This window comes from Engystomops pustulosus, chromosome 4 (genome assembly GCF_040894005.1).
Source record: "Engystomops pustulosus chromosome 4, aEngPut4.maternal, whole genome shotgun sequence".
Lineage (NCBI taxonomy): Eukaryota > Metazoa > Chordata > Amphibia > Anura > Leptodactylidae > Engystomops > Engystomops pustulosus.
The window spans coordinates 144,396,257-144,422,437 of record NC_092414.1 but is presented as its reverse complement, the minus strand read 5'-3'; the positions used below and the strand labels follow the sequence as shown (position 1 = coordinate 144,422,437).

The window sequence follows — 26,181 nt, the reverse complement described above, 5'->3', positions numbered from 1 at the left end:
TGTATGGACATTTTAAAGAGAGTTAGACAGTCACAAATACAGCAAGTGACAGGTTCTCATAGAGCCATTTTAACCAAAACACCCTTCTTTTAGCTAAAAATTGTTTCCCATACATCACCATAATTCAGTTTTATCTTATATTACCTGGTATCAGAGGGGGCAAGTCCTGCTTGGCCAGCCCCGTCCATCTGCACCTCCCCATGCCTTTTCTCAGCATGTCATGTGACCTGGGTTACGTCATCTAAGGTCCTCTGTCCAGTTACATTTGAAACATTGGATTTAAAATTCAAATTCAAGACATGCACTCACACACACTGGGAAGAAGAAGGTGAACTCCAGCGGACCTCAGCAGGGAAGGTACACATGCAGGATATCGGGCGCATGATCTTAGTGAATCGCACCGGACTTCATCCTCGCCAGACGATGCATCTCGGGTATCGCATTAGGACCGGGTAATTAAATGTGCCCCATTATTATTGGACTCACATCAGGGGAGTTGCATTTAAGTTTACAAACTGATTTTTTAACACTGCAGCCATGAAGAGCAAACATTTAGGGATGATGACAATGCTTTTGAATCATAGTTTTTAATGAAGTATTTAGTTATGATTCCCATAGTTGGAAATTAAAGTGGATAAAAGTGGTTCCAAGTGAGTATTTTTCTGTTCACAGTGGTATATTCTCTTTTACTGTAAAAAGCAAATATATGGCTTTGTGGCCTACAATGTTTCTGCTCACCTTCTTCCTATCAGCCTGTTCAGCTGATGCCAGGCCAATATTACTGCCTTTTTTTAAATGTCCCTGAGTTTTTCTATTGTATGCCCCGAGCCACGAGCAATCCGACTTACCAAGTAGTCAATTACTATGTCATCAGCGGTGTGACGCTGACAAACTGTAAATATTTGTGTGCATGAAGCTTACGGTGTAATAGATATGACTTTTAGTGTTGTGTAGTCACACGAAGGTAACAACAAATACAAATTAAGAAAAGTGAGTAAATCAAATGTTTAATATATATAAATTATCAAATAGTAAAGGCCGATCCATTAAAACATTTGCATATTCTATAATTCAGTTGAAAAAGAAAACACTTTTCATAAAAAATAATATTTAGATATTGTTTTAGAATCCCATGAGTCCGTTAATAGAACATTATCACAAAACTAGAAAAATAACTACATTGCATAACCAAAACCTGTAATTTCAAACCCCAGTAAAGACATTGTGTAATAAAATAAAAAATGTATAAAATTAGAAATGTTTGCAACACAATGTAAAGTGGTTGCCCCTTTAAATAATATCCAATTTATTTAATACAATCCTTCATTTTTCAAGCCTGTCTTTGTATGCATTTGCACTCATGTAATGTATTATTTATAAATAATTATATATGAAGAGTATTTTGTAAAGGTGGCACTTGAGTTAGCAGCAATTCTGTACATGTTTGCATATGAAAATAATGTATGTCATATCACCTCCATCCACAGTTATCGAACTACATTGTTTTTCGCGGCTGATAGGGTCTCGGGGAAAGAAGTGCCGAGGCCCTAGGTGTGAAGGGGCCCTGCCCCTCACCTGATCCCTCAATCTCACCATGGCTTCTTGGACTTAGTGGCGATCCCTCTGTTTGACCCCTCCAGTTCTTGCTTAATGCTCCAGGAATATTAAGTCTTAGGGGAGAATGTATTGCACTTGTATTTATAGGTGTTGGAGATCTGGAGCTTTGAGCGGAGTCTGTCCAGGATCCTTCTGGGCTACGGGTTCCAGTCAATGATCCTTGGCTGCTTGACTCAGCCTCATGAAGATTTCTGGATTTCCCAGATAAACTGGGTACAACAGGGTCTGTTGGTTCTTTTTCGCGACCAGGTTGGGAGATGCTTCTTATCTGTTGGACCTGCTGCTGGAAACGTAGCTTAGCTACTCGCAGGGAGAAATATAACACTTTTATATTGAATTATATTGAAATGAGAGTACAAAATCGATTGCAAAAAAATCGAACCACCCAAATGAATTAGTCTTTTTGGAGTAAGAGATTTACATTACTTACTGTACTATACACACAATTTTCTGATCTACTTGTATTATTGGTGCTATTATTGTAAAAGTGGAGTGCCAAACAGAAACAACATTCTACATGTCTATGTGATGGGACAAACTTAAAGATTGAGTGGGGTCATAAAACAATTCATATAATGGGTTTCTATAATGTGTGATGCATCATGTGATAAAGTTAAGAGGACATTTTTCATGACTTGGTCCCATTCCTAGTGAAGGGTGTCTTTTTATTCTTTTTTGTCAAAATGGACACACATTTTTGTGGTGGGCTTTAAAGGAAATCTACTATCAAAATCCAATATGATAAGCAAGGGGCATTTACTTATAGATCCAGGCACCGTGACTGTGGAATTATTGTTATAATTGTTATCCATGGTTTCCTTCCATCTAAAATCTACGTTTAAAATTATGCTAATGAGTTAGAAGGGCACTGGGGGATCTTAACAGAACCCCTCTGTACTGTAGCTTCACAGGATGTTACACTGTGCAAGAAGCAGGAGGCGGAGAGAGGGGAGAAGTGCAAATAGAGCATAGAGACGGTTGAGACAGCCTGTTAAGTTACAGCATGGTAATGCCCCCAAGAACTCTTCAGGCTTATTAGATGTTGATTTTAGAAGGAAGGAGGTCATAGATAACAAATACAAGAAGATTACCACAGTCACTTTGTTTGTAGTGTCACTATGAGTAAGCGTCCCTGATTTATCATGCTTGATTTTGATGGTAGATTTCCTTTAACAGATGGGGGTTGTCGTAGCCACAATAATTAATAACAAACATATTTTGTAATAGGATGTCCAATAAGCTTATGTAGGACTGATGCCGAATTGTACACCTACTGCATTGTTTCTGCTGCATGTGAAACATATCCTAAAAAACTGTGCTGGACTTACACTATACGTGCCACAGTAAAACTTTTATTCAATGAACATATTACTGGTACCAACCTTTCATTAGAGATTCATTTTTTTCTTTCAACATTTTGATTTCAGAAGCCATTGTGGATATCTGAACAGAATAAAGAAATAAAATATACACTATTGCAATGCTTACTTGCATGCCCTAAAATATTCAGGCCTGGGTCACATTCTGAAGTTTATTTTTTAAATGTATTATATTTATGTAGAACTAAGAATGGGATAACAAATTATACATAATACTGTTATAATAAAAGCGTTATCTAAAGATTTGTGGGAAGAATAATTTCGAACTAGACAAGCCTTAGCTTGTCATCAGTATTTCAAATCTTCACCTAATGACAGGTTCCCATAACCTTTTTAATACTAATTCCCAATCTGCTTTTATAATTAAAACGTTCCTTACCAGGCCCTTGCCATTTTTGTGTTTCCATTTTTTATTCACCTCTTTCCACATGCTATATCATTTTTGTTTTTCAATTTGCAGAGACATATGAGGGCTTTTTATCTGCGCAGGACAAATTGTGCTTTCTAGTGTGGTATCATTGTACATTAATATATTGTATATTATGTATACCGGTACTTTTAAAGTTCAAATGTTGCAAAAAAACTGAGTTACAGGGTTTGAGGGTTTGTTTTTTTTTTTTACATTTCTTCTTCCCAAATGACACATCCTCTATTCATAGGGTCGTACAATCATGGAGACATCAAATTTCTATAGGTTTGTCTTGTTTTAATACTAAAAAAATCACTTTTATTTACATTTTTGTGTTGCAAAATGGAAAAAAAAAGTGTCAATTCGGGCATTTTGGCACTATTTTCCGTTATGAGCTTCACTGCCAGGAATCATTATTTTTATATTTTGAGAGATTGTACATTGTGTGACACAGGAATACATAACATATTTATGATTTAACTTTTTTTTTTATTTTTTATATGTGTTTTATATATGCATTTTTGTATTTGTTTAAAAGGGGGGTAATTAGAATTTTCATATTTTTTACTTTTTTAACTTTTTTTTACTATTATTTCAGGCATCCCAGGGTACTTTAACCCAACATTGTCTGATCCCTCAACTGATACACACAATTGTACAACAGTATATTGTAAATATATTGCTTCTATATTACAGTCTCTTTAGAGCAGACTGTAATAGAGAATGCCTAATGACAGCTACAGGGGCCCTTAACAGGGCCCATGAGCAGAACTGTTGGTGCCGCAGTCGGTAGGGGGAGGATGAAGTTTGATTATTTGAGCAGATAATGATGCTGACTGCGTGACTCAATGCAGTTTGCAGGCAGGGAGCCAGCAAACACTCTTTTCAACTTGAGTGTTTCAACTCTTTTCAGAGTGGAACCACCAATGTTTGTTATAAAAACAGATTGGAAAATACTGTATATACTTGCTTATTTAAGGAAACGTCCAGCTGACATCCCTTTACAAAAAATTTTGTCCAGTATTGCCCCTTTAAAAGAATGTCAAGCAGTGCCCCCATTGAAAAAAGAATTTCCAGCAGAGACCCCCTTTACAAAATGTTAAGCAGTGCCCCTTTAAAAAATTGCCCACCGGTATCCCCTTTAAATACAATGTCCAGCACTGTCCTTTTCATTATAAAATAATAAACTTAGTACTCACCTCCGGTGCTCACCCCTGGCGCCCACTTCTTCCCTGACTCGTCTTCTCTGCTCAGCTCCAGCTTCCCAGCAGTGCGGGCAGAGGCACTTCTATGCTCTCTGCCCGCACGCACACACTATGACACGGTGTGTCGCCACCTGATGACATCACTCCATGTGTGTATGCGGGCACAAAGCATAGATGTGCTTCTGCTAGCACTGCATGGAAGTCGGAAGATGCAGGGAGAAGCCGAGCCGGGAGAGAAGAGGACTCAGGTGAGTACAATTTTTTTTTTAAATTATACGAATACAAGCTGAGTGGGGTTTTTTCCGCACATAAATTCTGATGAATGGTTCTCTCTATAATATGTACTAGTACATTTTACTGCAGTTGGCTTCAGCATCACATGTGTGTGTTGACTAATTGGAACAATTAATTGAAGCAATAAGAACTATGGGTATTCTACCTTTTCTGATTTTTCCTCAAGTAGCCTCTGCAGCTTGTTGATGTCTTTTTCTGTCACTTCTGTTGATGGGACTGGGAAATCTTCCTGAATGTCTTCTTTGTCCTTTGACTGCTCCTTGTTGGCCTTGACAGATCTCAACAAATTCTATAAATAAAGTACAAACCAATAAATTGAACAGTACAAGTTCAATGACTTTTTTAGCCACTAGGGGTGTCCGGATTCTAAATAGTTAAATTATGTCTGTTAGAAATCATATACTGAGAAGGGGGGCTACTATAAGGCACTGGCCCTTTCTCCCCATGCTTGTGGACACTTATCCAGATATGATTCAATAATAATAATTATTTATATAGCGCACACAGATTCCGTAGTGCTGCACAGAACTTACCAAATCAGTCCCTGTCCTCAATGCGGCTCACAATCTCATCAACCTACCAGTTAAGTCCCCATGTCATAAAGAAAATCAGTACAAGAAATTTACAGATCTTTGCTACATAAACTAAATCCGCTTATTCCCAATGCCTGCTGGAGATGCAGTGATACAGGGGCCTTGGTGTTGCGCGTATTTTAGGACTGTGCAATTATACAGCCTTTTTAGTATACTATCCAAGATGTGCTAGTAAGAATATTGGGTGTAGATATAGAAAAGGACACAGTTGCATATCTCTTAGGTCTCCCGCCAGTGGGGTGAGAGAGATCTCAATCTAAACTGTTTCTCCATATTTTAAGAGCTGCAAAAACTCTGATATTGTTATTTTGGAGGCGTATAGCCCCCATTCGATTTTAGATCTATGTTCTCGCATATGTCACATCAGAGCACTGGAGTGTATGACTGCCTCTCTGCATGAAAAAACAGACTAGTTCTCTACAGTCTGGTCCCTCTGGGATGCCATTGGAGATGACCTATCCTAACATTGCAAACTTTATGATTTCTCTCTTCTCTACACGTAGAGACCCGTAGGTGTGTTTTACCTTGTGTTTCTTGAATTTTATGTGTTAATTCATGGATGTGAATTTTCTTATTTTCTGAACAGTAATAGTATGAAGATGTTACTTAATAGTAATTGTGTAAAATTATTTTTCACTACAGGAATGTAGTGATGGTGCTATAAAATTAAAGATTATTATTATTATTATAAGTTGGGGCAGATTTACTTACCCGGTCCATTCGTGATCCAGCGGCGCGTTCTCTGCGGTGGATTTGGGTCTTCCGGTGATTCACTAAGGTAGTTCCTCTGACGTCCACCAGCTGTCACTGCTGCGCTGAAGTTCATCGGAATGCACTGATTTTCACCAAGCCGGGCCGAGTGCAGGTAAGCGCGAGTCCAGCGACACTTTTTTTTTTATAAGCGGCAGTTTTTTCTGAATCCGTCGGGTTTTCGTACGGCCACCCCCCCCCCCCCCCCCCGATTTCCGTTGCGTGCATGCCGATGCCGATGCCGGGGCAATACAGGGAAAATCTGCGCAAAACAGAAATATTCGGTTAACCCGTCGCAAAATCTCGAATTGGGCCCTTAGTAGGTGACCCCCATTGTGACCAATTTATCATTAGGCAAGATCTTACCTATGAGCTCTTTTGATGTCTTTTGCATTTCAGATTTTTTATATTGACTTATTTGACAGCTTAATTAAGGTGCACATGAGGTGCTAATTTGATTGTGTTTTAATGTGTTACTATTATCCCCAGAAATCAGTTGCCTATTTGGAAAACCTGTTTGCTTTCACTCACTACATTAGGAATTGATGATAATGTGTAAAACTAATTTCTTTGATATTTTGCCCATATTTTATGTTGGGAAAACAATATTAAACTTTGCAATATATTTTATTACACATAAAAGGTTCTCTGCTCAATATTTTTCTCCTTTCTTCTCCAGTAGTGAACAGTGTTTCTAAAAGCCTTATTAGCTGCGTACAGAGTGAATCTCCAGTGACTGCTTGTAAAGAGTTAAGTCACTAGAAACTTTATCATCTTCTAATCTATCAGCTGTCAGTGTGAGTAGGGGTGGAAAGCTGTTTTACAGAAACTGCTGAAAGCAGAAAGAAAGGAGTAAAGAATGCAAGACAAAGAAACATGATTATTAAATAAATATAATATAAAGTTAGTGTAATTATACTGTATTTATGGGATCTGGCAACGTTACTTAAGCTTAACATACCTATTTTTATAAATACTTGTATTCTTAATTAAATAACAATTTTCAGCAGAAGTGTGTCACATTTTGTAGATAACTGTAGGAACCTTGACAAGGGGCATGGTAGCTTCCATTTTTTAATTTATTCATAAATATTCAAAATGAGTAGCAGAGGAATGGCACATCACAGAGTTGTAAGAAGAGTTGTTCTATAAATATACAAGTACTTAATTTAACCAAAAAATATTTATGACAGGAGAGAGGACAGGTCCCCATCCAAGCATTTTAGCCTAAGCTTGTTCTTCAGACTTCTGAAGGCTGTAAAGTAGCAGATGAAGAAACTTATGATACTCTGTCATAGTAAATGTGTATTTTTTAGCATTTTTGCCTCAGCTACTTCAGCACGTTAGATGGAAGTTGGCAAATGTGACAACGCAATGTGTATGGAGTAGCTCCACTGAATTAGCCACATTTATTCAAGTGTTTGCGCCAGTTTTTTTGTTTGTCTTTGCACTGCTAGCACATGCATTTATAAAGTCTCTTTACCAGTTTTGTGTCGCGGCTGCACTGTGTCTGACAAGATAGAAATAATGTGTACCTAAAGGGGCCTGTTACAGGCAGTCCCCGGGTTACATACAAGATAGGGTCTGTAGGTTTGTTCTTAAGTTGAATTTGTATGTAAGTCGAAACTGTATACTTTATCATTGTAACCACAGCCAAATTTTTTTTGGTCTCTGCGACAATTGGATTTTAAAAGTGTTGGATTATCATAAGAACCAGGATTAACAATAAAGCTTCATTACAGACACCTGTGATAACTGTTATAGCTGTTTATTGTAGCCTAAGGCTAAAGTATAGTAAATTGCCAACATCCAGAGGTCCGTTTGTAACTAGGGGTCGTATGTAAGTCAGGTGTTCTTAAGTAGGGGACTGCCTGTATTTCTTGTTACGTGCGCCACAATTCTGCAGCAAGAACAAAGTGTACAGAAGAAAAAATGGTGCTCACTTCCAGAGCAGTGCAGGGGGCGACAGATTAATGAAGATGTGCACTAGTTTTGATAAATGTGGGCCAATGTGTAACTCCTCCCAACAGCATACATACCTCCCAACTTTTAGGCTAGAGGGCAAAAAGTTCCATCTTCCTAAGCCCATTTCACCGCCCCTTGCACCGCCCCCAAACAAAATATAATACCAACCTTAATGGCCCACACATAGTATAATGCTCACTTGCTGTGGCCAACTGCCCGAAAGACCGATATAATACCCCCTAATGCCACTCAGCAACATAGGACCCCCTCTTTAATTTTATCCTCCATTTACTTTTTCCCCACTTTTATTTATCTCCCCAAACTTTCTGTACTCCTATTCCCCTCCCCTCTGGCCCCCTGCCCTCCATCCTTCCTCATATTTTGGCTTCCCCATTTTTCTTATATTGTGACCTATCCTCTAACCCCTGTCCCCTCACATATTGTGAAAACCCCGTCCCCTCACATATTGTGACACCCTCGTCCCCTCACATATTGTGGCTCCCCTATACCCTCACATATTGTGGCTCCTCTATATCCTCACATATTGTGGCTCCCCTATACCCTCACATATTGTGGCTCCCCTATATCCTCACATATTGTGGCTCCCCTATACCCTCACATATTGTGGCTCCCCTCTTCGTGGGTGATAAAAAACAAACAAAAAAATATTGTGTCACTTCCTTTCCTCGTTCTTCAGCAGTTCTGCTTCATCTTCTCCTTGGATCTGAGATGACCTGATGGGAGGGAACACAGTGAGGCATAGGAGGAGCTACCTCTACACATCTCTGCGGTAGACCAGAGTGAGATGTGTGAAGTGAAGGCAGCAGAAGCATATCTCACCTCCTGGTCTTGGCTCTGCACTCTTGTGTGTTGAGGCAGGGACCAGGAGGATGGGCAACGCCGGCAGTGAGGGGTAGTTCGGGACATTCTCCCAACCAGCCGGGACAGGAGTACAGAGGGCAAAAACCAGGACTGTCCTACCGAATGCGGGACGGTTGGGAGCTATGAGCATATAATGAGGCAAATAAGGATTTCTGCATTCTCACTCGCTTGCTTCATATCACCATGATAAACCACTGATAATGTGGACTGGCAGGAGCTTAAAAGGGTGGACCAAGATTTAAAAATAAACAGACACCTGGCAGGGGTTTGGACGACATTGCAAGCCTCTATAACCAGAGGCCCGGGAGTGATAGTCTCAGACAACCTCTTTAATTCCATTCTCCATTCAATTCTCCATTAAAATAAATATTAATACTTGGCTTAAGTAAAAATGAACTTATAGTGCTAAACAAAAAACGCACACACAATAGGCCTCTTCTGCTATTGTAGGTTAAATGAGGTGAACATGAGTGTGTGTATACATTACCTTAACTAATCTAGATTTCTCTGCCCAGTCATCTGCTGGCTTTTCCTCCTGCGGGATTTTCTTGTAGGCATTGGTCAAATTTTGTTTCTCTTTAAACAAGCCCTTGAGCTGCACAAGAAGACATTGTATAGTCAGACAGAAAGGTAATGTTTTTTTCTAATTGCAACGTTTCTATTACCGGCCATCCTAACAAATCATAAAAGAAATAAACAGAATGAAATCTTTATGACAACATGGAACTCAGGAACATTAAACTGTTTATTCAACAGAGCCATCTGTACTGGAGAAGCTGTCAACGCAACTTGGAAGAAAACGGTGAACAACTGCCGTCTGGTGTCACACTAAAAATATCTAAAATGAACATTATGCTTCATATTTCTGAAGCAGTTTTCTTTCTTTACTTTTTTTTTTCTTGGGCTCCAAAGAACCATTGTAAATTAGTGTAATTTTAAAGCTTTGAATCTTAGCTTTAGAATGCACCAGGATCAGAGTTGTCTGCAGTGTAGTATTTTGTAGGTAATTGGGTTTTTTGACATAAAAGAGGGTATGCTAAAAATTATTTTTCCATAGTATCCTGGAAGGTGTTTAGTGCTGATGGTTTTTAAATAAGACTAATAGTCATCATACACTTTGCTAGCATCACATGCCCTGTGTACATATGAGCCAGTCAAAATTGTATTGTCGCATAACAAATACACATCGCCAAAAAGTAATCAGAAGGTTGTAGTCAATAGTTAGCAATTTTATTCTACAAAAGTAGGGGTAAAAAGTTCATAAAAATCTTACTTGTTCTGTTACAAGTCTGTGTTGGTTTTTAAGGGTCTCATTGTCCGTCTGCAGAGCTTGTGCCACCTGTTCATTTACTTTAGTCTGCTTTGTAAGATCCTGTGAGCACATTTAATAAAAATAAAATGGAATAAATACATTTATAACAATCAGCATTTAGAAATGTTGAGAAACAATCATAAAACTGAATTGGGGAACAGTCGTATGGATGGCCAGACATATTAACAATGCTTCAAGCTGTGGTTGTGTGCAGCTCATCTGCCTGTTTAAAAGGTAATTTACATGGAGAAGTTTTCATCTGAATATCTGCCAATTAATAAAATGTTTCTGGGTAAAATGTCTAGCTGGCTGTATCTCTGAAGCTACATTTGTAGTTCAAATGGGTTATCTGTGATGAGAAAAGCATGATGATTAGTGATGAGTGGGTTGGTTGAAATTTGGGTTCGTCAAGATAGAGGGCTGGAAAATAATGGTACATAACAAGGCAGTTGTCCTGACAAAAATGTGCTAGGAAAAGTACTTCAAATAATAACATTGAAAAAACACAAATGATTTTTAAAAAATTATAAAATGCTGTTGCTGTCATTGAGTTTAATCTCAACTGGGTGTTCAGACCCAATTATTCTCATATCGGATTAAAGGAGCAATGGGAAAACCCCAAACCCTTCCTTCTCAAAACTCCTCTTCCAAAATGTCCCCTGGCTGCACAATGCAGTAACTGACCACTGGTCCAGCTACCCACCCTGCAAGCCATGTTTGGACTGGCTTGACACGTGTTCCTCCTCTTCTTCCTCCTGTGCCACAATTTCATTTACCGTCATAACCCGAAGAGCTTTTTCGAGAAGGCAGAAGATAGGGATGACACAAGACAAGCACATTCTGCAGCAACTCAGAGATGTCTGTGAAATTGGTCAAGAACCTTTGCACCACCATGAGAACATGTGCAAGGCAAGGAATCAACCTGTCTAGGCACAAAAATACTACAAGGTTCTGGCCATTGTTGTACACCCCCTTCCCGGGCAGTGTGTAGTCGCTTGCCCTGACAGAGTTTCAACATGGTTTGCTGCAGTTTCCCCATGGCTGTGCAAAAAAAGGTGGCCAGGCGGTGTGCTGAATGGATGAGGAAGCAGGAGAGAAGGAAGCAACTGGAGGCAAGGAGTGCTGGCCGGCAATCCTGGGTGGTGAAGGAATGTTAGTAAAAGCACTTTCTGCCTCGGGCCCAGGAACCACTACATTAACCCAGTGGACCGTTAAAGGGAACCTGTCACCAGGGACCTCATTTTAACTAAAGACAGATTGTAAAAGCCCATGAGACCTGCAAATATGTCTATCTCCCTTTTCTAAGCATTTGCATTACAATATGGTTGTGTGTTATAACTTACTCTTGCATCCTGACAAAATCCTGGGGTAGTCACAGGGGCTGGATTTTGGTTTGGATGCATTTCAAAAAACAGCATGTGACTTGTCTGAGCTGCAGGCTGCCTCCATCTTTGTCCCTCCCCCACTGATGTCAGGCTGACCAGGCTGTGACCTCTGAGAAGGAGCAGGAGGTGGAGCTGTACAGGAGCACAAAGGTGGGGGCCAAGCTCTGAGGAGTGAGTAACACAGACAAGGCAAATGTTGTTTTTTGAAATGCATCCAAACCAATGTCCAGCCCCTGTGTCTACCCCAGGATTTTGTCAGGATGCAAGGTAAGTTATAACACACAATTATATTGTAATGCAAATGCTTATAAACGGTAGAAAGGCAGATTTGCACTGTAGGTGTCATTGGCTTCTGCAACCTGTCTTTAGTGAAAATGAGGTCCCTGGTGACAGGTTCCCTTTAAGGAGATGTAATGTCCCTGGAAATGATTCCAGTTGTAAGGTGCACATTATTTTATCCACAACCTGGTGCAGGATGGGTAATGGTGGTTGAGAATGCAATACTGTGGGACAGCTTTCATAAGATGTTTAAAGCCCGGAAAAGCAGTGCAGTGCCTGAACCATGGTACAGGGCTCTGCACTTTAAAAGAGGTTGAACATAGCAAAGATAATCAAATGGAAGTTGAAGCACTGTCTCCCATGTAATTGACCAATGCCTCAACTATTGCAACTTCTACTAAGACTGGTAGTGTAACAGAACAATGTATGATTTTGTAAATGCTAATGATATTACTGCAAGGTAACACTGATACAAATAGTACAAATACTAGTACTGTAAGGTAACACTGATGACAAATAGTGCTTAGACTGGTACTGTAAGATAAAACTGATGCAAATACTACTAAGACAAGTAGTGTAACACTACACTGTATGATGCTGTAAATGCAAATCGTACTATAAATGGTACTGTAAGGTAACACTGATGCAAATTGTACTAATGCTGGTCTTTTGAAGTATTGCTGCATGGTGTTGGAAATGCAAATAGTAATAAGACTTGTTCTTTAAGGTATTGATTTATGATCCTGGAAATGCAAATAGTATTAAGAATGGTTCTTTAAGGTATTGCTACATTATGCTGGAAATGCAAATAGTACTAAGACTGCTCAATTAAGGTATTACTGCATGATGCTGAAATGCAAATTATAGTGAGTAGCAACATACAGTTCTTCAGAGTGCCCTGAAAAGGGCAATTATTTCAGATTGTCATCTGACCCTAATTTCCAGAACCTCATTTCTGTACCTAACTGCCCTGAAAGGGGCAATAGGGGCAATTTGTAGAAATAAACGCAGCTGGAGACTTATCACATGTGAAAAATCGCCGGCAGCAGCAGGCGTGCAGGCACCGGAGAGTAGGCCTTGATAAATACTCCCCTATACGTCTAACTGCACAATGCTTGAAGGACAGCTACTCAAGCTTGAAACTCCTTCTTTAGTATTTAAAGTTCCACATAGAGGTGGAGACTCATTCTATACTATTTTTTATCATTAGCATCTGAAAAATACATACTTTACAGAGGTAATTCTTTTGCTTGGAGGATAATGATTTCTGTTTATCTAGCTCACCACTGCATGGCAGGAGCCACCTTTTTTGTGCTCACTGACATAGTAGCTGACTCACTGACTTACCTTTAGAATATCTTGCAGCTGGTAAAGAGAAGATAAAGCTTGATTCTTCTGCTCCTGTAATTCCACATTACGTTCCTGACAACCTGGTTAAAATACAGACAATATGGGTAATATTATATAAATATAATAACAATATAAATCATTTCAATTTGAACTAAAGGTATTGTCCCTTCAGAGCAAATTTTGTTAATATGCCTTTAATATGACTTTAATCTAACAAGCAGAAATTGCTTTCCAAGAGGTTTGCAATGAGACTTTTCCTTTATAATTTAGGCTCTACATGCTTATATTATATGGATGTTGACATGCATGATGTAGTATCGGCAGACACGTGACTACAAAAGGCTGGGCCCTTCTCCCATGAGCGCCCCGTACCCGCCCCTTCCAGGAGCAGCTGTGCCCAGCTACGCCCCCTCCACGCCCACATGCCAGAAAACTGGCGTAGAAGCATTGATAAATTCCCCATATATATCTAATTTATTTTTTTAACTGTAAAGATACTTTGGGAATATTTGCAAAGTACCCTGACAACATATGACAAAAAAGCCATGTGAACCCAGCCTTAGCACCCACCAGTCATAGGGTTTGCTGTAAATAGGTGAGTACATAGATATTAGATAGATATGATATTGATAGATAGATCAAAACTTCATTTCTGTAGATAGATTCTAGATAGTACGTATATACAGTATATAGGAGATTATAGATAGATTCTAGATAGATAGTATGTATATATACATGAGATAGATAGATAGATAGATCCCTGTATTGCAAAGTGCCAGCATTGCCATTTAAGCAGTAAATGCTCCCTGTTTTGTCACAGATTTCAATCCTATTGGCATCCTGAAGATACCAATACAGTAAAAAGAAGGATGAGAAATTTAGATGATCATTGTAGCTTCACTCCAGAGTTCCCTGAACAGAAAGAATTGCAGGACCTGGCACATTAGCACCAATGATAATCCTCTGTCCACTCTTCTCATTCCTCCATATTACCAGGTAGGATGAGTCATTTTAAAATAGCACTGATCTTGGCACCTCCAATGTGGCCAGACACTGCAGGAGGAGACCTTGAGTCATGTCTTGTGAACTGTGTCCTGGGGCGATGGCCTGGGTGCCTACAGAGAGGGCTCAGGTTTGCCACCACTGACATAGGAGATAGATAGATAATTGAAATATATGAGATAGATAAATAAATAAATCACTTAGATCACTGGAGATAGGTTATATCTGTCTTCTGTCTGCCTTCTGTCTAGTACTAAAACTGTTGCAAATACTACTAAGACAAGTAATGTAACACTACACTATATGATGAATAGTACTATAAATGATACTGTAAGGTAACACTGAAGCAAATAGCACTAACACTGCTCCTTTAAGGTACCAAGACTGTTCTTTAAGGTATTCCTGTATTATGCTGGAATTTAAAATAGTACCAATACTGCTCCTTTAAGGTATTGCTGCATGATGCTGAAAATGAAAATAGTGCTAAGACTGGTTCTTTAAGATATTGCTGTATTATGCTGGAAATGCAAATAGTACTAAGACTGATCATGTAAAGTATTGCTGCATTATGCTGGAAATACAAATTGTTGTGAGTAGCAACATGTAGTTCTTCAGATTCCCATGAAAAGGGCAATTATTTCAAATTTTCATCTTTTCCTAATTTCCAGAACCTAATTTCTGTACCTAACTGCCCTTAAAAGGGGCAATAGTTTGTTTTTGCTAAGTCCCTTCCTGTCTGACTGACCCTATCAAGATCTTGTCTGCAATGGTACCTGGACATGTGACCCTGTCTCTTATACAGAAGATTCACGTCTCTCATAACCATGACAAATGAAGGGATGGCTGTGGTTGCTAAGGGTCTGCAAGCTGATTGACATTGATTGACATTCTTGACATACTTTCTATAGATAGCTTCTTCTGTCTGCCTCCTGTAGATTGTCTGCTGTATCCCTGCCTCCTCCTACATCTGTCCCGACTGCACATGAAGAGAAGGAGAATGAGGGGACTGCTGGAAGAACCCACACTATGACCCCGCCCCCTGCAGCATAGGAGGACAAAGTGAAGTAGGAGGAGACAGATGCAGACTTAGGCGCGCGGGGAGAGGAGGAGGAGGTGAGTGCTGCTCACCCCCGCCCCTCTCCATAGGAACATATGGGTCACGGTGCCATAACACAGGAAAAGATGCAAATCAGCCCAATCGGAAGAAAGGTTTCATTCGTCAGGCGGTGAAGGAAAAAAATGGACTTTTTCAATGGCGCAATCCGGTAAAAGTTCCAGGCATACTTGATGCCAGTTTATTCAAATAACATAGGTTAAAACAATAAAAACATAACAAAAAAGAGTAAAAGAGACAACGCGTTTCGCGTCAACCTATTGGACGCTTCATCGGGTCTTGGTGATTTGCATCACTCGACGCCGGTAGCTACCACTGCCGGTTAGGACTTGGCAGCACCCGACACGCACTATACGGTGTTGTGCCCGGATGCACAACCCCAAAAGGTGAGCACCCCTCCTTACGGATTTTAAAATACATATTGGTTGTTTTTATCTGCACCAGGAAGCGCCTGTCTTTTTCTCTTTCCTTTCTACGGGAAAAGATAGGACATGTCCTATCTTTTCCCGGGCTACGGAGCAGTACGGTGCCGCACCTGCCGTGCCGTGAGCCCATAGAAGTGTATGGGGGACGTATATCGGCCGTATATACGTCGGCCATATATATATCCCCCATACTTCTGTGTGAATGTAGCCTTAGATGAGGTCGAACCAGAGAAGCCACTGGAGACCGGAGCTGCTGCATCTTATTCAGACATAAGTCAGCAATCCACTGGCAGGAGGCCCTGGTTGGACAGGTGATCCTAGATGTCAGGATGTTCTTCTGCTTTCCACAAACGTCCTGCTGCTAAGTTGCCAGTGTCTCCCTGACCCTATGGGCCCCATGGCTGATGCTATGTCAGCTAAACTGGTAGTTACGCCACAGATGGAATTATGTGGTGAATCTGCATGCATTGTCTGTAGATCTACTGTACATTTTTGAATAGATTCTACAGGATTGGTTCTCTACCAATGGGAGAGGAAAGATCAGGTGTGAATCAGCAACCAAAAAATGTAATTCTGCACATATTAAAACCACATTAATTAAATTGTATTGTCCAGATGTTTTTCCTACACCAGCCCCATGCAGAAAATCTGTTGTGGATACTGACCCTTAGCATTTATCTTTCTGTCTCATAACTGTTTAGTAAGTTAGTTTTTAATAAAAGGGAGTGTGGCCAGCTGCAAGTGATGCAACACTTTGTAAAATGGACAATTGGGGTCCCAAATAACTAATAATTAAAAGTATCTTCATCTAAATGTATTATTCAGAAAGTATACTAAATTTTGCAACATTCACCAATCTTTATAAACTACTGTATTCAGAAAATATTTTTTTATCTTCACCTTTTTTTTAGCTTTTTTATCTAATAACAACTTTGCATCAGTTATACCAGTGATGGCGAACCTTTTAGAGCCTGAATGCCCAAACTTCAACCAAAAGCCACTTATTTATTGCAAAGTGCCAGGGCAGCAATTTAAGCAGAAATTCATTTCTCCTTGTTCTTTGACAACTTTCAACAGTTCAGCCTCCTAAAGACACCAACACAGTTAAAAGGAAGATGTCATTGTAGGAAGATTCTGTAGGAAGATTCTTTGAGTTCTGTCTGGTGAACTTCATGCTGGGGTGATGGCCTGGGTGCCCACAGAGAGGGCTCTAAGTGCCGCCTCTGGCACCAGTGCCATAGGTTCGCCATCACTGAGTTATACCATCAGTTTTGCTGATTTGAGGATAAAAAAGCTTTCATTTTACCAGTGCTCATGAATATTTTAAAGGGGAGCTGTGATTGGTTGCCATGGGCAACTAGGAATATTCTGACTTTCAGAAAGCTTGATAAATTTGCCCCAAAGAGTGCTGTCCTGTCCAGAATTGTTGGTCCATGAACCAGCCCTAATGCTGCACTATTTTGAAGCCACGACCTTGTTTTGCACATTTTGAAAAAGTGTCTAGCAGGTCATAACCTACTATTTTTTTGGCATACCTTTTTCATATACTGTATCTGTCTTATGTGATATATGCCATTCTTTCTGGCACACAATGGGGCACATGTATCATAGTTTTTTAGCTGCCACTTTTTCAAGTTTCCTGAAGTTGGAGTACTTAATCTTTTCAATGAATCTTAAGTTTTTTTCCTTTGTGATACATGTGATGAGCTGCCTGTTTAGTCTCACTTTTGAGACTTATTGTGATTTGCAACTTTTGTGTCCCAAATAGTAGTTAACCAAAAGTAAGTCTAGGTCTAGCATGCTCTATTTCGGGACTTATTAAGCGGAAGAATGGGACAATTCCAAGCCCAAAAGTTGCACAAAGTTGAACAAACATCTGGGCTATAAAGATAAATAATGCACACTGCGCTAAATCCTTGAGGCAGCTAACTTTGGTATGCTGCTCAATTGTGCACCTAAAAAGTCGCACAAAAAAAGAAAAAGGAAGCAATAGGAGTGATACATGTCCCCCAGTATGCCTAGAAAGTGTTGTAGATACATTGGTAAATCTGCCCCATCGTTTTACTTTTTTTTAAAGATTAAGCTGCTCTGTTTCAAACTCCCTTGGGGCTTGCACAAAGAGCCAAAAAATAGTTTTAGCCAAATAAAGATGAAATTTGGTCAATTACAAAGTATTTGGCTGAATGGTGAAAATCCTTAATTTTGGACAACCATTATCTTGTGGATGGCAGAGAGAAAGAAAGAGAACAGCTGAGGTGGTCATAGAGGCAATACACTTATGTCACATACAAAAACACTTAATAAAAAACACATTACACATAAGCCACCTTTAATTGCTTTGTCTAGTTGCTGCAGGAAGACATCACAGCGGGAACATTGATGTAGGCTTTTATCATTTTGGCATCCTGTTGGACTGTTTAGTTCATTATGGGAAACACTACCAATATTCAATGAAAAATCTTTTCCATTCTGGTCTTGCATCGCCGCCATCTGGGTATGAAAGAAGGAAAAATCACTTTGTAAATAATAATATGCCAATATAAAAAATGCACAGCAGCTGAACAGGCTGATATTTATTATTTTTACAGAACTCCCCCATCCTTCTTACCCAGTCATATAAATATATATATATATATATATATATATATATATATATATACCGTATATACTCGAGTATAAGCCGACCTGAGTATAAGCCGAGACCCCCTAATTTCAACACAAAAAACTGGGAAAACCTATTGACTCGAGTATAAGCCGAGGGTGGGAAATGCATTGGTTACAGCCTCCCAGTATATAGTCTGCCAGCCCCTGTAGCATACAGCCTGCCCAACCCCTGTAGCATACAGCCTGCCCAGCCCCTGTAGTAGGAAAAAAAATAACAATGTACTCATCTTTCCGACGTCCCCCATAGGTCCTCTTCTGTCTCAGACTGTCTCAGACAGAAGAGGACCTATGGGTGACGTCAGAAAGGTGAGTTTTGTCTTTATGTTTTAGTTGACTCGAGTATAAGCCGAGTTAGGGTTTTTGAGCACAAATTTTGTGCTGAAAAACTAGGCTTATACTCGAGTATATAAGGTATATTATTATTATTTTTTTTTAATTCCTTTAAGGCTAACTGTGGGAAACATTTTAGGAAATCAAGTCTTTGACAACATATAGACTGGAACCATGAATATGTGCAATGCTTTGCTACTCCCCATTCTGACACAATATCATCAGTAAATCTAATATGTAAAGCTGAGTGTATGTGTGTAAAGCTACATGTATATATGTATGTCCTCTAAAGGAAACTGCACCAACCCGTTTATAATCACCAAATTTTGCACAGCCGCTCTCTGTGACTCAGGGAATGTCATAGACATGGTTTTAAGCCATAATTTTCACCGCAGACTTTCCAAAATGCACTTATTAAACAACCATATACTGGATCCATTGTCTGCTGCTGCTGTGGCAGTTAGGAGCTGAGCTGTGATTGGTTACTATTCTACTACAGATCATTAATATGAGGTCTGAGTTTTGATTGGTTACTATAGGCAATGAGTATAAGATGCTAATGTGTGAGGTGAGATGGATAGGGATACCGGGAAGATTTATCAGAAACGTCTGAGGTGAAACTGTTCCAGTTGCCCGTGGAAACCAATCACAGATCAGTTGTAAATTTATAAACAGCTGTGCAAAAATGAAACTTGAGCTCTGATTGGTTGCCATGGGCAGTTCTGCTCTCAGACACTTCAGAAACAGTCACTGAAAGAGACGGCCAGAAACAGTCACTGAAAGAGACGGTAAGGGACAGTCACTGAAAGAGACTGTCAGAGACAGTCAGTGAAAGAGACTTCAGGGACAGTCAGTGAAAGAGACTTCAGGGACAGTCACTAAGAGACGGTCAAAGAGAGAGAAGGTCAGAGACAGAGACAGTTAGTGACAGTCACTGAAAGAGACTGTCAGAGACAGAGAGACAGAGAGAGAGTAAGAGGGAGATACAGTCAGAGAGAGCGATAGATACATCTAAAAAATTTTTTTGTTAACCCATTCTATTTTGTTATAGCTAAGAGCTGTTATTTCCTATCCCAGGCAGCACCGGGATCTAAAGCTAGTAATAGAATATGATGAGTATAAGTATACTGACAGCCACATTACTGGGAGAAAATTTAATAAAATCCCTTTGTACAGTACCTTTAACTCCAGAGATGACTTTTCAATGCTCATTTCAGTTTTCTCCAGCCTAGTATGCTGAAGATGTTTCATAGCCTGTTCCCTAAGAAAGTTGAGAAAACAACATTTTTTCAACATGTTATGTTGTGAAAATGCAAAAGGAGCAGCAAAGGTATATTCACATTTTATAAAGCAAGGCCATCCCTTTATATGGGACCCCAACTGTTTGCATAGGTGTGAACAAATTATCCTACTCTCCACCAGATTCTGTGTGGGGGCAAATTTGTGAATTTATACTGGGCCTTATAAAATCTTTATACATATACTGTGCAGTTACCAAGATATTCCCAAAATAGCTTGAAATGCAGAACAATTATTGGAACATATTGGGGCTAATTTACTAAGGGTCCTGCGGCCGCATTTTCATCAGGCTTCCCGACTTTTCGGGGGTCGCACCGGCTTTCACGTATCACAAACTGGGGGGTGGGCCATCGGACGATCCGACGGATTCGGACTAAGCGCTGGATCTAGCATTTAAATTTGTGTCGCAAGCCAAGCACTTACATGCACCGGGAAGAAGTAGGTGAACTCTGGCGGACCAGAGTGGTGAGCGACAGATGCAGGATAATGGGCGCAGGATCTACGTGGATCGTGGCACAATGCATAATCGTCGTGGAACGCACCTCGGGGATCGCGACTTGGACGGGTAAGTAAATGTGCCCCAATGAGTGTTTAGAGCAACAATGGGCCAGATTTATCAAAAGTGAGGCAACTGCATTAAGTGCCCGCCCCGGTAGCCTCTGCAGTTCATTTACATATTACTAAAATAAAGTTTATAACAAATTAAGTTATTAAACTACAGATTAGGGTTGAGGCAGGCAGGGGGAATTAGAAGTAGATCTGATGGTAAATTCATCATGGTAGGTTTCCTTTAAGTGGCACAAATACTGCTTAAAGGAAACCTACCACTTGAAGTGGCAGGTTTCCGACGGCAATACCGAGCACCAGCTCAGGGTGAGCTGGTGCCGGAGCCTATTTTAGTTAGTGTTTTAAACCGCGGTATCGCGGTTTAAAACACTTTTTAAACTTTATGGCCGGCGCAGGCAGGTACGCGCTCGGCGCTTACCATGCGCGCGGCTCTCATTCACTTCCTATGTAGCCGCGCGCACGGTAAGCGCCGAGCGCGTACCTGCCTGCGCCGGCTATAAAGTTTAAAAAGTGTTTTAAACCGCGATACCGCGGTTTAAAACACTAACTAAAATAGGCTCCGGCACCAGCTCACCCTGAGCTGGTGCCCGGTATTGCCATCGGAAGCCTGCCACTTCAAGTGGTAGGTTTCCTTTAAATACATGTGCAATCTCCAAAGACGTTCTCTTCAGTGCAATGTTAGATAGAAAACTGGTGCAGCCAGTTTAATAGATCTGGCCCAATGTGTCTTGTATGAAAGTACATAGAACTAAACCTATGCCAAGCTAGAACATCTGAGTAAACAAATGTTCACTTGCAAAAGCTCTCACTAAGATCGGGACAGGAGAATATAACATTTATACAGTGCGTACTCTGTGACTAGTAAAGACATGATTGAGAGATTAAACTTACTTCTCTTCCATCTGTTTCTGTAAAGAAGAGACCAGTTGCTCCAATCTGATTTTCTCTGTACTGCATTCTGTATACTGTAGGATATAAAATCTGTATTAACACACTGGGGCGATTTATTTTCCCCTCTCCTCCACCTTCACACCAGTGAAGGGGTGTGGGGGGGTGTGGCCAGCGGAACGGAGGGCACAGCCGGCCGGGAGTGGGCCGGCGCAGGGCGTTACTCTGAAAAGTCCCGGCTGGGCCTGGAGTAGAATAAACGCTGCGCAGCAGCCTGCCCGGATACATCAAAAGGCAGAAGCCAAGACATGTGATAGAACCAGACATGTACTGAATACTGTGAAATGATAAATAACGTCGGGAGATGAGAGAAGGGTTGGTGGTATATATTTGCATCCTGCATTAGTTCCTCTGGGCATGGCAGCAAGGGAGAGAATGCACTTTATTATTTAAATATTTTATAAGAATGATTTTTTCTCAAGTGCTGGTCTAGAGGGACCATAAGGAAGCACCACTGGTTGCCTGCTGTAGTTAATTTCTTATGGGTTCCAAACATGGCAGATGTCTTACAGATATTTCAGCATTAGCAGACACATCTCAAATTTTATGAATTTATTTAAGTTATCTGATGCAAAAACAAACAAATTCTCATTAGCTCATTTTCAGTTGCAGACATTTGTGAACCACACTCCAGTGTGTAAATATAACCTAAGATACAAACCTGGTCCCGGGCAGACTCCAGTTCATGATATTGCTCTTCCAGTTCTGAGTCTTTTGTCTTCAACATGTCCCAGACCTTTTGCAGTTCTTCCCGAACCAACATTAATTCAGAATCCACTTCCTCCAAAGAAGCCTGATCAAAATTATTCAGATTACAAATATCAAGGCCGCAACAATCAGAATATAATAGTACTACACTTTTTTTACCTAGTAAAACATTTAAAAGTTATAACCCCAATCTATATTTTAAAAAAACAATATACGGCACTTTATATTCTGCTCACCTTAAAATCTCCTGATTTCTTACGTTTAAGCTCCTCTAGTTCCTGTTTTAGAGACAAAACAAAGATGTATGTGAACACTATAACTTCTATTATTATATGTATATAATATGGATGTTCTTAAAGGAAATCTACCATCAAAATAAAGAATGAAAAACCAGGGGCACTTGCTCATAGATCCAGACACTGTGACCTTATATGTTATCCATGGCCTCCTTCCTTATAAATTATGCAATGAGCCTTAATGGTGTTACCAGTGCCCCTCTGTGCTCTGGCTGTTAAACTGTCTCCCCTCGCCCCCTCTATCCACCTTCCACTCCCTGGCTGATGTAACCTCACTGCAGCAGAGGAAGTTTCAGAAGACAGTGGGAGAGAAAAAGTGCTCTTTGTACACTGTAACCTACAGCACGGAGGGTCTCTGGTAATGCTCCCAGAGGCCTTCTGGCTCATTAACATAATGCTAAGGTTTGATTGTAGTAGGAAGGAGACCATGGATAATAAATATAAGAAGATTACCACAGCCTGGATCTATGAGTAAGAGTCCTTGGTTTATCATGCTTGATTTTCTTGGTAGATTTTCTTTAAATTACTAGAAATAACATCCAGCACTGTTTTTTCAGAAAAAATAATGGGATCACTCCCATCAAGTTATACTTTCGCAGACTAGCTACCTGAGGGCCCATCGGCCCCTAATGATGGTATTACAGTTTCTTACCTCTTTAAGAGTAAATATCAGTTCATCTTTCTGCTTTTTTGCTTCTCTTTCCTTTTCCAAAAGCCTCTCTAAGCTGTGAATTTCAGACATGATATCATACAAAATCATATAAAAAATTGTTTATATGCAAACCAAAAATTATACATTACAAATTATTAAATTAAAATTATTAATTTTCTTATAAAGTTATGCTTTCTATATGGTTTAAAACCCTTTGTTAGCAATGATGAAAAGAGAGAATGGGGCCATTCACTAAGGGTCCGCACACCGCCTTTCCGTTGGGTTTCCCGACTATTAGCTACGCATTTAACAGGGGTTTTTGGAGCACGCGATCGGATTTTGCCGCCGACTTTCATGTGACACAAATCGGGGGGCGTGGTCATAGGACAACCAGACTGATTCGGACTACACGTGGGATTTAAAATTCAAATTGTGTTGCTAGACATGCACTCACATACACCGGGAAGAAGACGGTGAACTCTGGCGGACCTCAACCGGGAAGAGACACTTGCAGGATATCGGGCGCACAATCTTAGTGAATCGCGCCAATGCATCTCGGGGATCGTGACAGGACCGGGTAAGTAAATGTGCCCCAATATTGTAAATTATATACAGGCGTTCCCCTTCTTAAGGACACCTGACCTACAGACGACCCCTAGTTATAGACAGACCCCTCTGCCTTCTCTACCCTCTGGTGAGCATCTCTGGATGCTTTACTTTAGTCTCAGGCTGCAATGATCAGCTGTAAGCTGTCTGTAATGAAGCTTTACTGATAATCCTTGGTCCCATTACAGCAAAAAGGCAAAAAGAAAATTTTGTCTGGAACTACAATTATAAAATATAAAGTTTCAACTTACAAATTCAATTTAAGAACAAACCTATGGAACCTATCTTGTACATAACCCGGGGAAATGCCTCTACATTTTAGTGAATTTAGTGAAAACCTATTCAAGATCCCTAATTGCTATGTTTAAGTAGAAACGTTAAGGGTAAATGAAAACCTTCCAACTAATAATAATACAGCACCATTCAATTTGATTTTTACATCTCATGTACACTGCACATTACTCCTACTTTAAAATCAACATGGAGTGCAGATTTGTAAATTTGGAACTTGTCATTTTTCTATTAAGTAAACCAACCTTAACTATCCAAATCAATTTGCACAATTATTCTGTACAGTAAATCTGACCCAACTCATTTTTAAATAGGCTGGAAACCGACCGGAGTCCTTGTATGATACAGAAATGTGATGCAAGGTTTTAATGTCTGCCAACCAAACTGTGGTTCCTGCCCCGTAACATTTCTTGCGGTTTTCTACATAGAATATAGATTTTCTCCATGTGTCCCGCTTGCTCCCAGATTTAAAAATGGTCCAGTAAATGTCATGGATCCATGCCAAGACTCTGATCAGCATCAGATGCATGTGATCCTGAATTTATCTGAGGGTTCCTTCTTAGCGGCGCTCCCTCAGAGTTCTGAAGGAGCCGGGACAGCTGCAGAAGTGTAAGGACGCAAGGAGGACTCAGAAGTAGGTGTGCTCACAGAAGCTACTGGGGCATGGAATAGCCTTTGCTCCCACTCCCAGGAGAGTCTACTTCATGCCCCAGTTGCCTCTCCGGAGGTTTAGCATATTAGGTAGATAAAGTGTAGCGTAGTTTAAAAATTAATATAGAATTAGGCAAAGATATATTAGGGTTTAGAATGTTATGAGAAACTACCATCAGATCTACCTAAATAGGTAGATTTCTGATGGTATGTTTCCTTTAATGATTGCAACCAGAAATTTAGGGAAATATGCAAAGAAGTTTCCCAGGATGGGACAATGAAAACAACTGCATGGAAGCCTTAATTGGCAAAGTCTTCATATGGGCAACTATTACCTTTCAACCCTAAACTAAAGTTTAGAAACACTTGCAAAATTGATATAACATATTGATCATCAGTTTGTCAATGTAATGTCTAAAACACTAAACGTTACTATCACTCTCCTAACACAGGTCAGCATAATGTAAAACACTACTTAGTGCTGAGTGTTCCTTGTGTAAATAACCCATATAAGGGTTAACAGGCTCAAACATTGCCCAGATTACTCCGTTTAACTAACCTTTGTGACTGGGTTACAGAACTCTGGATTTCTACAGGATAATCCTGAAATTACATATAATATGCAATTATCATAAATAAGTTTGAATCTTTATGTAAAACACATAAACAACAATATAATAATAATCAACAGTCAGACATAACCTGAAAACTGCTTTCTATTATATAGTTCTGAAATTAAGACATGAACTAAACAAGACGTCTGGAGGTTATCCATCACACCCAGCCATTGGCATCAAATACCTTAAGTCCCTGAGTTTGGATGGAGGCAATGCCATTGAATATTAAAGCACACAAACACTCAGATTATACAGACTGAGATTTGAAATATGACCGGCACAATATCAAGCAGGCGGTGGCTACTGCCATTATGAAATTGTTTCCAAGGTATGCAGTAATATTTACTTAGTTCCTGTAAAAGATTTTTCTGCAGATTGCCCAGAATTTCACACCAGCCACTGCCATCTTTCAAATGTGAAAAGCAGTCAGCATGACTTGTCTGCAGCTAGACAGCAAGCTGTCACGCATTGTATTCTGAAACCTAACTCCCGTAACCAGCATTAACTTTTTCAGCAATTTGAGCAACGGTAACTATAGTGTAAGATTGGACCAGTTGGCTAACCTTTGCCCCTCCTGCGAATTACAAGCCT

General features: G+C 40.0%; 1 protein-coding gene across 5 annotated transcripts in view; it reads right to left on the bottom strand.

Annotated features, from left to right (window-relative positions):
• Positions 1-1,011: 1,011 nt before the first annotated feature.
• Positions 1,012-26,181, bottom strand: part of LOC140127337 (uncharacterized) — a 48,829-nt gene continuing 23,659 nt past the window's right edge. For 4 of the 5 annotated variants that reach the window (XM_072147910.1, XM_072147912.1, XM_072147913.1 and 1 more), the window contains 13 exons: positions 25,533-25,576; positions 23,426-23,498; positions 22,714-22,755; positions 22,431-22,562; positions 21,713-21,786; positions 20,135-20,216; positions 18,289-18,451; positions 13,418-13,500; positions 10,368-10,466; positions 9,582-9,689; positions 5,050-5,193; positions 3,000-3,060; positions 1,012-1,917 (listed from right to left, as the gene is read on the bottom strand). In XM_072147910.1, the coding sequence (XP_072004011.1) occupies positions 1,496-1,917; positions 3,000-3,060; positions 5,050-5,193; positions 9,582-9,689; positions 10,368-10,466; positions 13,418-13,500; positions 18,289-18,451; positions 20,135-20,216; positions 21,713-21,786; positions 22,431-22,562; positions 22,714-22,755; positions 23,426-23,498; positions 25,533-25,576 (1,527 nt within the window). In that variant the 3' untranslated portion in view covers positions 1,012-1,495. Of the gene's footprint in view, positions 1,918-2,999; positions 3,061-5,049; positions 5,194-8,716; positions 8,947-9,581; positions 9,690-10,367; positions 10,467-13,417; positions 13,501-18,288; positions 18,452-20,134; positions 20,217-21,712; positions 21,787-22,430; positions 22,563-22,713; positions 22,756-23,425; positions 23,499-25,532; positions 25,577-26,181 lie in introns of those variants that run through there. The other variant, XM_072147914.1, reaches the window with a different exon arrangement.